This window comes from Dreissena polymorpha, chromosome 15, assembly GCF_020536995.1.
Source record: "Dreissena polymorpha isolate Duluth1 chromosome 15, UMN_Dpol_1.0, whole genome shotgun sequence".
In the NCBI taxonomy this organism is placed as follows: Eukaryota; Metazoa; Mollusca; class Bivalvia; order Myida; family Dreissenidae; genus Dreissena; species Dreissena polymorpha.
Genome location: NC_068369.1, coordinates 59,966,201 through 59,980,064, shown reverse-complemented (window position 1 = coordinate 59,980,064; position 13,864 = coordinate 59,966,201). Strand labels below are relative to the sequence as shown.

Here is a 13,864-nt window from a genome sequence, read left to right as displayed (position 1 = left end):
AAAAACTATCTTAAACATTTAAAATGTATCTATTCTGCTCATACATATCGAGAAAAACAGCGATGTAACAGACTTTCTTGAAATGCGAATCTCCCGAGATTTCACGGTCATATGACGTTATTTCTATTTTTAGTAACAAACCATGTGCTCAAGTGTTTTCAAATTCAGAATGACATTTCCCGGTATTTTAATTATTCTGGCTTATTTTGTAAACAAATTGTAGTGTCAATACAAAGTCAAAGTAAATATTATATAAAACTACCTGATTCACAATGAAATCAGTCTTATAATCCACCAGACGTAAGTTGTTAATCACAAATAAAAGATTTCAGAAAACGAAAGTAATGTTTACAATTTCAGCATAAAATGCCACGGTTTATCCGAAAGTATCCAAATGAAAACTCGTCACGTGACAAAGCAACAATGGCGTCAAAATTGTGAATTTCAGACTGATGAGAGTTATTTTCATCTAATGTAAGATGCATTTGAAACATCTGAACCTTAAAACATTCCTCGATGCAGTAATTTATATTCATTCACTAATATATGTAGAAATGTATCCAAGAAAATGAGCTTTCTTTGATTTATAGCGTGACATAAATATGTTACGACTCTGGTTGACTTTCGATACGGGGTTAGCTTCAGCGTACAGGTCTGTCAATACTATATAATTTATAAACTGTACGCTGAAGTTTCTTTAGCTACAAGTACCTGTGATAAATTATGAAATTCCATACAAAAAGTGTTTAGTGAGCATAACTTTCCTCTCTTCAAGTCTTTCTAGTGTTTCAAAAACACTTATAACACGACATAATGAATTGAATAAATAAACAAACATGCTAGTCTATCAGGAATATAGGTCTACATTAAGGTATGTTTTCGATGTAATGTGCATGTATTTACAAACCGAATGTTGAGTGCTTTTGTTTTCATAATCATCTCCCTTTATACACTGTCACGTGACTATAAAATTTATTTATAGAAAGTACATTATTAGATTACTTGATCAAATATTTAAGATGTTAAACTAGCTAATATTCACGAAATATAGCTTATAACTAACGGCAGGTTTCAAATCTGCTAAAAACTCCATATATCTGATTCATGTGAAAATGCGTAAAAAGCCGCGCCTAAAATTCAATATGGCGGCCATCTTTGCCTAGACTTGAATGATCGACGACATACCGTTTCTTCCTCTTTTTCCATTCCTGTCGGCATCTGTGGCACCGATCTGTTGATGGTTGCAAAATCTGGAAGATCTGGTATGTCATCTGCTTTGAACACTGGCATTCGCCGTGAGGCGTCTAGCGCCCTGGCCCGAAAAGTTACCTTGCTCATCTTGAATGACCCGCTTTGTGCAAACGAACTGGTCACTCAAAAGAATTTTCGCAAAGTAACCGAGTCATGAGGCTCAAAATGAACCTGAACTTTATATTACGATAGATAAGTGTACCAACATTTGTACTGGGTCTTTAATTTACCGATATATTCCGTAATGAATACACAGTTCGCTTCTAAATTTCGTAAACTTCTCCAAATTTTCTAGTTTTTCATCATGGCGGACAATTTGCCAATGAAGACTCCCACAATCCAGCCATACGTAACTGCGCATGCGCAATCTAGAGAAAAAGCGCAAAGCACGTGGTTGTTCAATGAGGAAAATCAACATTCATTAATGATCCAAACAATAATGATTTTCTTTTAAGAATTTTCCAATACAACTATTTTAGAAATAAATGTTCTCTTTGGTTACTTGAGAGTACACAACTGAATCACGTTGACAGTGTTAAAGAAAAAAATATTGAAATTTTAAATTAAGAAAAAATACATACAAATATTGATCTTAAAATTATATTGTATTCAAAGTGGTTATATTTTTATTTACATTTTATTGCATAATTAAGATTTGTCATATTATTAACTATAATGTATGACATATTTAGCATTTTCATGATTGTCCTCATTAACTAATTTTATATGAAGGTTTAACCGTTTGTTCTGTTTAGACGCGAGCTATACGGCATTTAACTAGACGTTTATTAATCTTAAAAGCTAGCATTGTAATAACTAAAGACGAAAGCAGCCAATTTAGACCTGGTCGCCTGTCGTTTAACTGGTAAAGATTCAATATCAATAAGAAACAACAAAGTCAAATTGTTCCTTTTATTAAAATGTACATGGAAATGAATGTCTTAATTAATTGTTTTGTTTATGTCAATTATTTTTAATTCCCCATGTAGGTTGATCATAAATAAAGCCGACGCTTTAATTGACTGTCTATCAAAGTATAATTTATTGAGCATAGAACTAATTGTCCGTCTGTCCTCAAGTGGTAAATATACTTCGTGTCTATCCGAATTCAGCGAAAATATACTTCACAATCATATAGCGCGGATGTGCGCTTATTGTAACGTCTTTCCTGTCAGATGTTTTTGTATTTGAAGAAGAGAAATTTCATGGGACAGTTTCGCGCAAAAATGAGGCATGCGCATTGTATCGAGTCATTCCAAGAAGATGATATTTAGAGAGTTATTGCCCTTTTCATATGAATAGTTCCATGATTTTACTGATCTTCGCTAAAAATATGAAATTTTGACTGATCATAATATTTTTTTGCCATGGTTGGAGTGCTATTAAAAATAGTTCATATCTGTATCTGCTGAAGCGCGCATTGATCTGAGCCGTAAGTCAAATGTCATTGTTACATCTAAAGATCAAAGGTCAATATTTTGCTTGTCCGTGCTTTAACTTGTCGTCGATTTTTCAAGTATATGGTCCACATATTATCCTTATAATATCAGAAATACAAAGTGTGCAATAAATATGGTTTGCATGTGAAAGGTCCACGTCACACGTTGTGGTAACTGTCACTTGGTCTAGCTTGTGGTCAAGGATTGAAAAAATAACTGGTAATTCTCACTTTTGCCTATTCATATGAGATTAAATGTCATACGCATGGTATGACAGTCTCCTTCATACTTGAGGTTAAAATTGGCTCTTTGAATCGGATACATGTATATTCTTTAAATGTGCACAGCATTTGAAGATTTTACAAAAAAATTAGTCTCAACATGACACTACGTCTCCTTATGAATATTTGTAGGTTCAAGGTCACGACTACATTCGAAATAAAAACGGCTGCAGAGAGCATCTGTCAGCTCTACCGCTATGCCTGTTGAAGTTAAGAACTGCATAAACACGCATAATCGGAAATTTCATTAACACCACGAACACACAACATTCCCATGGCTTCAGAATTGTCAGAGTATAAACAAGTAGGACAAACGAACAAAACGCACAGGTCTGTGAATAATAGTACATATAATATCGTGATATTGAAACTAATCTATTTTCATTCCACAGGGCATGCAACATATCGTAATAATTCCCGGAAATGGCTCGGGCGACGTAACGCGAGCTAACTGGTACGGCTGGGCAAAACGAAAGTTTGATCAACTTCCGGACGTCACATGCGATCTACGTAACATGCCGGACCCGGTGGTAGCTAGAGAGAGTATATGGCTACCGTTCATGCGAGACGACATGCGTTGCGGCGAGGAGACGATAATTGTCGGGCACAGTTCCGGTGCGGAGGCAGCCATGCGCTTCGCCGAGAAATACCCGGTGAAAGGCATCATCGTAGTTTCTGCGTGTGTTAGCGGTAGGGTTTTAATACTTTCATGTTCATAACTGTTCTATTTTCTAATTTATGTTTAAATAATAATGCAGCATTATGTGGTCCTAACGGTATTCCGTAATTATGAAACCATATAGTCATTGAAGTGATTGTTTTAGGGCGATTTGTATTTCACTTCCTCTTCATTTGAGTTGTTTTAGCTCAACTTATCACGAAGCGCTCGAGATAAGATGTTGTGACAAGTCTGTGTACGACCCGGCGTCCGTTGTCCTGCATCGTGCGTAAACTTTAAGCTCCGCATCAGTATACCACATTATTGTTTTTTGTGCGTGCAACATTTTTATGAAATGTGGTAAGATTGTTCTACTTTAAAATATCTAGGGTGAATTCGAATTTTGGTCACAGTTGTCGAAAACACGGTTTCAGGGACGGTTTTAGGGAAAGCATATCTTTAAACATGATTTTCAAAATAACAATTCGAAGAAATCTCTTTAAAAAACTGTTTTGGGTCGATTTCAACACATTTTTTGGTCATATTTTTAATCCCATATCAAGAGTTTATCATCCGATATGCAGAATATGTTTGAACTGAACAAATAGTTTGACAAACGCATGCAATTCTCCCTGTTAACATTTAAACATAATTTGAGCATAATTCAGAAAATCACAGCATAAAGGAATGCGAGACTCTCCCAATTACTAGTAATACTAGATAAAAATGCTTAGTTTCGGTACTTAATGCGCCATATATACAGATTCCCAGTACACCATGATGTACTACATAAGGCCGTTAATAGCCGTGGTTTCGGTTTCTACTGTTTATCTTTTGTTTCGTTTACCGTGGATGATATGAAAAGTGAAACTTTGTTCCTCCTTTAAGCTCAACTAAGCTTGCTTTTGTGATTTTTTTTTAAGTTTTCGCTCGCCTATAAAATGTCTTAACCCTATAACTTAAAAAAGGTTTTTTGAAGCACCAAACTTTTGAATTCCGAGCAATAACTTTGACTAAATTTGCGTTTACCAATCTTGGTGAAACTTTTGGAAGCCTACGAAACTAGGAAACCTAGCTTATTCTAGGTTGCCAGAGTCGTGCGATCTGCCACGAGCGCCACTATTAGCCACTCGTAAGTGATCGTTGTCTATGTTCGAAAATTTAGGTTTCCATATGTTGTGATGAGTGGCCATTCTCGCTGCTTTCCGCTTTGTTGCGAACATATCACGACTTGTCGGTAACATGTGTCATGACTTGACTAGGTCTGATCTCTAGTTGAGATACTATTACGTACGTTTCTTTTGCAGCGTTTCGAAGGAGTCCATTAATGGGTCTCGAATCAACGCGCTCATACGATACGATTGTGGTTGCGATATTTCGCATGATATATTTCACGATTTATTCACGATAAAAGCTCCGTCTGTCCCCGAATGACGTAAATGATGGGCGATCCACTTCTTTGAAGTTCGCGATCATAACATATCGTAAAAGAACATGACTTTTTTGTGTTGTTTTGCATATGATAGACTGCGATCCAGCCATGCGGAAATTGGCGCTTTGTTGCGATACAATGCGATCTGATACGATTATCAAGATCAAATAGCTGTTCATCGTATTTATCGTAGAACAATTATTAAAACCGCTCACGATTTACACGACTGAAGCGATTGCTTTCACGATATGATAATGGCTTCCGCTTATTGAATTTGGATCGAGGTATTGCACTGATTTTGTGTGTGTAGGAACATCGGAAGCTTATACACAGATCTTGCTTTGGGTAGAATACTTATTTAAATTAAAAAATATTTATGCAAATATGTAAAACTTAAAAATCTGTATTTGTAATGTTTCTTGTAGTGCGATCGTCATATGGTTTTGGGTATAGTATGTGTGTTTCGTAAATACGAGTAAATTTGGTCGATTATATAAACAACACTCAATGTAACTTACTTTGCTAATATATTGACCTCAAACCCTCAGTGAAATGGTCGACACTTACTATTGATGATGTAATACTCGTACACACCTAATATCGTAACATGCATGTTCAAGCCTACCATTTAACTAGAATTTGATTTCATCCGTCTGAGTCCTTGACTGATTGGTTTATTCACAGCAAGGACCAGTGCTTCGTGTACTCGGAATTATAAACTCACCACGTGACCAGGTTGAACCAAACCCTTTTGATCGTAAGGTGGCCACCTTATTCACTACACCATTGGATCTTTATGTTAGAAGTTGAGCCAGAATTTCTTGTGAAACTATTTTGCCAGGAATTTTAAATGATTTAACCGTTAAATACTACATATATTGTGATACACATGTATACCCCTATTACAGATCTTGGCGACGCAAACGAAAGAGCCAGCGGCTACTACAGCCGACCTTGGGAATGGGAGAAAATAAAGGCGAACACGCAGTTCAGGGTCCAGTTCGGGTCGACGGATGACCCCTTCATACCATGGAGCGAGCAAGAGCAAGTGGCCAATGGTCTGGGATCGGATCTCCACAAATACGACGACAAGGGTCACTTCATGAATACGGCGTTTCCGCAACTCATTGATGCTGTTAAGAAGAAACTAAACACTTAATTTACTTGTTTGATGAAGAACTTATAACAATTTGGCATGTGCATCACAACCATTTCATGTTTAGGCAACACTTAGAGTCCTTTTTGCTCACCTGTGCACCAACTGCTTGTAATGCTAATTGTTGGCGACTAGCAGTATATATAGATAGATAGTGGTCCTTTTTGATCACCTTTCGTCGAACATTCGTCGTCAGCATTTACCTTTTGAACACGCTGGATATAGGCCACATGCATCGCCAAATCTTCATGAAACTTGTTAAAAAATTGGTCAGAAATTCGTCTCAATTATATCTCATTGTGTTTTAAACCGGGTCACGTCGGCTTGAAAATTAGGTTAGATAAAACAAGACTTTTGTCAAGCATTATAAGTCCCCTACCGGCTCCACCATTGTCAGAAATTCCAGATTTTTATATATAAATATTTGTTGCCATAGCAACTAATTTTTTTTATTTAGGAACGAAATGAAATGACGTGCATAATGTCCATATTGCCATATATACATGTTTCAAGTTTCATGAAAAAATATTAAGAACTTTAAAATTTATTGCAGGATCCAGAAAACCACCATTTTCAGCAGTATGTCTAGTCTATTTGTTGCCATAGCAACCAGAATTTTTTACGTCGGAACGAAATGAAATGACGTGTATAATGTCCATATTGCCATCTATCCATGTTTCAAGTTTCATGAAAAAATATTAAGAACTTTAAAAGTTATCGCAGGATCCAGAAAAACCACCATTTTCAGCAGTATTTCTAGTCTATTTGTTGCCATAGCAACCATAATTTTTGACGTAGGAACGAAATGAAATGACGTGCATAATGTCCATATTGCCATCTATCCATGTTCCAAGTTTTATGAAAAAATATTAAGAACTTTTAAAGTTATCGCAGGATCCAGAAAAGTGTGACGGACGGACGGAGACAAAACCTTAAGTCCCCTCTGGTGAAACCGGTAGTGGACTAAAAAAGCTTGTTGACACTAGAAGATCACATTTTTAAAATTTTCTCAGACTTCCGTTCCAGTCTCTTGAAAAACATGGCCGCCAAAGGGATATGGGCCATCCTTATATAGTTACAGTAAAACCTTGTGAACACTTCAGAAGTCATAGTTTGGACCCAATGAACATGAAACTTCCTCATAACATTTAACAACTGTGAAATTATGATAAATCTGATTAAAATCATTATGGTGAGTAAGTTAATTCCTTATTCCTTGTTCGAACAAGGAGTTAGGAACGATTCGATATTCAAACTTAACGTATTTGATATCAGCTTTTGAAGAAAAATCAAACAACCAATTCTTACGTTAATCAAAACGAAATAACTAGAAAAGATGTATTTTATTTAGCACGATACTCGCTCATCTTTCTTCTTGGCGCTAGAATAAGATTTCTTCTTTAAAAACGAACTTGCGTTTTCTACTTCGTATACTTACTTACCATCAACCAAACCTAACACCTATACATTAATTGTATTGTATGTAGTATACACATGATTTCTAGTACATTTCAACACATTTGCTTATATTTATACCCCAGTTCCTTTTTCGCGACTGGATATGGAAAACGTTTCTTATTCAAGCCAAATATTCTAAGGAACTTGAATTTTCTCAATTGAACGATAAGTTTAAATAAATAAACCAATGTTTCCGCAGATAAATACAATCATTGCATAATACGTCGGTTATAAAAAAAATATTTATTGCTATACATTTGTTCTAAGTGTTAGTTAATGGTCCTCTGCAAAATTGTTCAAAACATTCCCCTCGGCTAAAAACTGGCCACTTATTTGACGACATTTTAAAAAGCTGATCAAAATTAAATTCACCACGATGTGTATTATTTGGCATGTAACACCAAATAGTTCTCATCTACTTACTATATTCAAATCACGCCTATTGCCTTGGTATGTCAAGTGAATTTTTTTATATTGAATTTATATTTTGTATTTGCAACCAGGTTTTTATCGTCTACAAAGACTGCTCAAATCATAACCATGTGTTCGAAACTGGCCATGCGTCCATTGAACAGGATCCTATTGTTTTAAAATAATTTTTCACAAAAGTTTGCCATTTTGGAGTAGGTGTGTCTTGCTCAAGTCTTGTGTCCTTTGGGCAAAGGCCAATAACACAATTAACATAAAAATGTAAATGCTGCAGGTTGCTTAATTATTACAGGCATTATCGACAATTGCGTCGACAAGTTGCCGACAGGCATCTACCTGGTCAAAAATATTTACACTTGAAACATTCACTGTGTTTAAATTTTAAACCGATATGCCACATATAGGAGAAACACTTAAGCTTATGTGGTTACTAGCACTCCGGTTGCAGGATCAACGGGGTTTTCAGGGGTTTACAAACAGGCTTGATAGAATGTAAACACACCGTTAAGAACGTTATTTTTGCAGATTTCTCAAATTATTTACACACATATATGCACAAATCTTTAGTGCAGTTTGTGCCGATATCCAATGATTTAAAAACAAATTATTGAATACGTCTGAAGTCGGAGACAAAATTTTACGTTGCGTGAAGCATAGCCATGGAATAGCAAAGAGACTCTTTGAGGACAAAAGCCTCACTGATGTCAAGAGCATCACTGATGTCAAGAGCATCACTGATGTCAAGAGCATCACTGGTGTCAAGAGCCTCACTTCTGTAAAGGGTCTCACTGATGTCAAGAGCATCACTGATGCCAAGAGCCTCACTTCTGTAAAGGGTCTCACTGATGTCAAGAGCATCACTGATGCCAAGAGCTTCACTACTGCTTTATAGGTCTCACTGATGTCAAGGTCCTCACTAATGCCAAGAGTCTCAGTGATGTCAAGAGCCTCACTGATGTCGAGAGCATCGCTGATGCAAAGAGCCTCGCTGATGGCAAGAGCCTCGCTGATGCAAGAGCCTCAATGCTGTCAAGGCTCTCATTGATTCCAAGAGCCTCGCTAAGGACAAAAGCCTCACTGATGCCAAGGGTCTCACTGATGTCAAGGGTCTCACTGATGCAATGAGCCTCGCTGATGCCAAGAGCCTTACAGATTTTAAGAGCCTCACTGCTGTCAAGAGACTCACTGCTGTCAAGGGTCTTACTGATGTCAAGGGTCACACTGATGCAAAGAGCCTCAGTGATGTCAAGGGTCTCACTGATGTCGAGAGCATCGCTGATGTCAAGAACCTCGCTGATTCCAAGAGCCTCACTGCTGTCAAGGGTCTCACTGATGTCAAGAGCCTCGCTGATGTCAAGAACCTCACGGATGTCAAGAGCCTCACTGGTGTCAAGAGCCTCACTGATGTCAAGAACCACGCTGATGTCAAGAGCCTCGCTGATTTCAAGAACCATGCTGATGTCAAGAGCCTCGCTGATGTCAAGAGCCTCACTGGTGTCAAGAGCCTAACTGGTGTCAAGAGCCTCACTGGTGTCAAGAACCACGCTGATGTCAAGAGCCTCGCTGATGTCAAGAGCCTCGCTGATGTCAAGAGCCTCACTGGTGTCAAGAACCTCACTGATGTCAAGAGCCTCACTGATGCCAAGAACCACGCTGATGTCAAGAGCCTCGCTGGTGTCAAGAGCCTCGCTGATGTCAAGAGCCTCACTGGTGTCAAGAACCTCACTGATGTCAAGAGCCTCACTGGTGTCAAGAACCACGCTGATGTCAAGAACCTCACTGATGTCAAGAGCGTCGCTGATGTCAAGAGCCTCACTGGTGTCAAGAACCTCACTGATGTCAAGAGCCTCACTGGTGTCAAGAACCACGCTGATGTCAAGAGCCTCACTGGTGTCAAGAACCTCACTGATGTCAAGAGCCTCACTGGTGTCAAGAACCACGCTGATGTCAAGAGCCTCACTGGTGTCAAGAACCACGCTGATGTCAAGAGCCTCACTGATGTCAAGAACAACGCTGATGTCAAGAGCCTCGCTGATGTCAAGAGCCTCGCTGATGTCAAGAACCTCACTAATGTCAAGAGCATCACTGATGTCAAGAGCCTCACTGGTGTCAAGAGCCTCACTGATGTCAAGAGCCTCACTGGTGTCAAGAGCATCACTGATGTCAAGAGCCTCACTGGTGTCAAGAGCCTCACTGGTGTCAAGAACCACGCTGATGTCAAGAGCCTCACTGGTGTCAAGAGCCTCACTGGTGTCAAGAGCCTTGCTGATGTCAAGAGCATCACTGTATAAAGAACCTCACTGGTGTCAAGAACCACGCTGATGTCAAGAGCCTTGCTGATGTCAAGAGCGTCACTGATGTCAAGAGCCTCACTGGTGTCAAGAACCACGCTGATGTCAAGAGCCTCGCTGGTGTCAAGAGCATCACTGATGTCAAGAGCGTCACTGATGTCAAGAGCCTCGCTGATGTCAAGAGCCTCGCTGATGTCAAGAGCCTCACTGGTGTCAAGAGCCTCACTGATGTCAAGAACCACGCTGATGTCAAGAGCCTCGCTGATGTCAAGAGCCTCGCTGATGTCAAGAACCTCACTGATGTCAAGAGCGTCACTGATGTCAAGAGCTTAGCTGATGACAAGAACTTCACTGATGGTAAGAGCCTCTCCGATGATAAGAGTCTCACTTGTGACAAGGACCTCTCTGATGACAAGAACTGCCACACTGATGACAAGATTCTCGCTGATTATAACCGCTTTACTCACGTTATTCACATTGCTGTTGAAAATGGCCTCACGGATAACAAGAGTCGTGTAGATAACAAGAGTCTTGATTATGACGAGGTCCTTTCAGATGTCAAGACCCTGGAGAATTTCAAGAGCCTCCATGATGCCAAGATCCTTGCTGATAACACGTGCTTTACTGATAGCAAGGGCCTTAATGATGACAAGAGTCTCCATAATGGTAATGGTCTGCCTGGTGACAGGGGCTTCATTGTGGACGAGAGCCTCACTGATGGAAACGTCAGGGCGTTGCTGATTCAATGGGCCTCCCTGATGACGAGAGCCTGGCTTATTACATGGGCCCGCCTGAATACAAGGGCATAGCTGATGACAAGAGCTTCCCTGATGGCACCGGTCTCACCGAATCTAAATTGTCACAAGTGTCTTATTAATTACAAGAACAGCCAAATTGATGATAAGATTCTCGCTGATTATAACCATCTGGCTGATGAAAAGAGCTTCATTAAGTACAAGGTCCTTGTTGATGACAAGAGCAAGAGCTTTACTGATGAGAAATGACTTACTGATAACAAAAGCTTCGCTGATTACAAGAGGCTTATTGATAACAAGAGTTAAACTGGGTTAAAATTTAGTAAAAACTAAGATAACGTGTATTGCAATAAATATGTGTTATAACCAATCTAAAATGATTTGTATTTATATGTGGTACACACAGCAGCACAGTTCTTCTAAATGGACAGGTGGGTGACTTTTTCGGAACATCAGTGGGTGTTCATCAGGGCTGTCTGCTCTCCCCCGTCCTGTTTAACCTTTTCCTTGAGAAGATAATGCAGGAGACACTCTGATACTGCGACACCTCCATCTCCATCAGTGGCAGACCAATCTCCCACTTGAGATATCCTGATACAATTGACCTCATGGGTAAGCACGAAGCAGTCGAAGATCATGGTGAATTGCACAACACAAGCTCAGAAATCACCATGAATAGCAATAAACTGGACAAAGTGAACACCTTCAAGTAATTATGAACAACCCTATCCAAAGATGGTACAAGCATCCATGAGGTCTGAATAAGAATCGTCAGGGCAACTGCAGTGATGGCTAGACTGAGCAGATTACAGACAAGCATCTCCATCAGCTTTCCCACCAAGTACAGGCCCTATTAGCCCCGAGTAGTCTCCATTTGATGAAAAACAGTGTATTCATGTTGCAAAAATTTGCTCATAATATTCTTATTATTATCGTCTTAACCCTAGTTATATCTATTCATTACATAATATTTTACTATTTCTGTGTTTTTATATTGTAGCCAATATTGTTTTATTGCTGATTTTTTTTCTTACAGAATTTTTATTTATATCTCACATTTTTAGATTATTAATCCTTTAATTAATGCCACATAATAGTATCACTCTCTTATTTTTTATCAATTTTATGTACATATATGTTTTGTAAAACGCCATTGAATATAATTATATAAATAGGCGTTTCATCAAATTAGCAAGTTTCAAGTTTCATTTCTACTGCATGGCTGCAAGACCTGAATGCTTCATGCAGACACAGAAAGCAGGATGCAGACCTTGAACACAAGTGTCTCCGAACACTATTCTCAATCTCCTACCTGGAGCACAAGACCAATGAGTACATCCGGAACATGACAGCAGCACTTGTTGGTCTACAAGAACCCCTTCTAGGAACTGTCAAACGACAAAAGCTGGCTTGGTTTGGACACTTCACCAGAAACAACTCACTGTGCAAAACTGTGCCCCAGGGAACCCTAGAGGGATGTCCCTGTTGAGGCGGTCATAAAAAAACTGGATGGAAAATGTGAAAGAATGGACATCCATCACCTGGATGAACTACTCATAGCAGACCACAAAAGACCTGACATGCGGAGGATCTCTGTGTTGTCGTCTCTCATTTCACCCCAACGGCCAGACTGGTCTTGTGAATGATGATGACACATAGGTTCATTGAAACTAATTCTTTATGTTAAAATACCAGTTCCTTATTTGCCATTTTTTAGTGTCTTAAAAGGAACTGTAGTATAAATGAAATGAAATCTAATTTACTTAAATCTACGTTAACTTGCTCACCTTTATTTTGTGTAAAATATGCTGCTTGTCTCTATTTCGGATACTCGACGGAAGGCCCAGGTCTTTATGTCCCTATCTCCGGTTATTTTTCCATAATTTTACATTTAAGATTACATATTCACATCACAAAAATGTAAAATACATGTAAAGGTATAAGGTTTGGTTGTTGTATAGTAAGTTAACGAAGAATAACATGCCAGTAAGTTCTTTTTTGAAAATCAATTCAGGTAAACTTGAATATGTTTGCTGTATTTAAACTTACACAATATCTTACACCAAGTCTCCTGCTGTATGAGACTGAAAAACAACATACCAGAAAGTCAACGAAACTTCATTGTTTATTATGAAATTAAGAGAACATGAATTTAAGTGCAATATGAAATGTAATGACAACACATCAAGGCTTTTGGAAACAAAAGCCATGGTATTTAAGGGTGTAACTGAATTTCAAATAAAATAATGATAATTTCCAACAAGCATTAGTCCAGTCTAATAAGCAGAAAATTAAACAACCTTAAGTCTCGGAAGTTTCCAGCATCCTTGTTTGTTATGCTTAAGGACTACAATCCTTTAGACTTTTCTTGAGAGTGCTATTTAAACGATCACTAAAACAATTACCGTAAATTAAAGTAACTCTATGACCTTATTAACAAATGTATGTATTTGATAATGTCTGAACATGATGATTTACTAATTTCAATTCTAACAATAAATTAGGTTAATGCGTCATATATATTCACTCAAAAATCTTGCCAACATATAAATTGAACATAAAGGCACAATGCATTTTTTACTACAAAATGTTCATAAAATGAGAACACAACGTATACTTGAGTATCTCATGAACTGTGTATTTTCATTATCAGACAGCACTGTGTTCTAAGGTATGCACATGTAGTGCAAAGGTATGCACATATAGTGCAAAGG

General features: G+C 38.3%; 2 protein-coding genes across 3 annotated transcripts in view; one reads left to right on the top strand and one right to left on the bottom strand.

Moving 5' to 3' along the window:
* LOC127860368 (enhancer of polycomb homolog 1-like) overlaps positions 1–1,588 on the bottom strand; it is a 39,605-nt gene extending 38,017 nt beyond the window's left edge. The window contains exon 1 of the mRNA XM_052398396.1: positions 1,186–1,588. Within this exon, the coding sequence (XP_052254356.1) occupies positions 1,186–1,338 (153 nt within the window). The 5' untranslated portion in view covers positions 1,339–1,588. The remainder of the gene's footprint in view (positions 1–1,185) is intronic.
* On the top strand, positions 1,112–7,405 carry LOC127860374 (serine hydrolase RBBP9-like). 2 transcript variants are annotated; one of them, XR_008039732.1, is made up of 4 exons: positions 1,112–1,262; positions 3,364–3,661; positions 5,970–6,328; positions 6,369–7,405. XR_008039732.1 is itself a non-coding variant. In XM_052398410.1 (3 exons), the coding sequence occupies exons 2-3, from the start codon at positions 3,367–3,369 to the stop codon at positions 6,218–6,220; spliced, it is 546 nt and encodes a 181-aa protein (XP_052254370.1). In that variant the 5' UTR covers positions 1,112–1,262; positions 3,364–3,366; the 3' UTR covers positions 6,221–7,405. The 2 variants fall into 2 exon arrangements, 1 of the variants encoding a protein (XP_052254370.1); XM_052398410.1 differs by having other exon boundaries at positions 5,970–7,405.
* Positions 7,406–13,864: the final 6,459 nt, after the last annotated feature.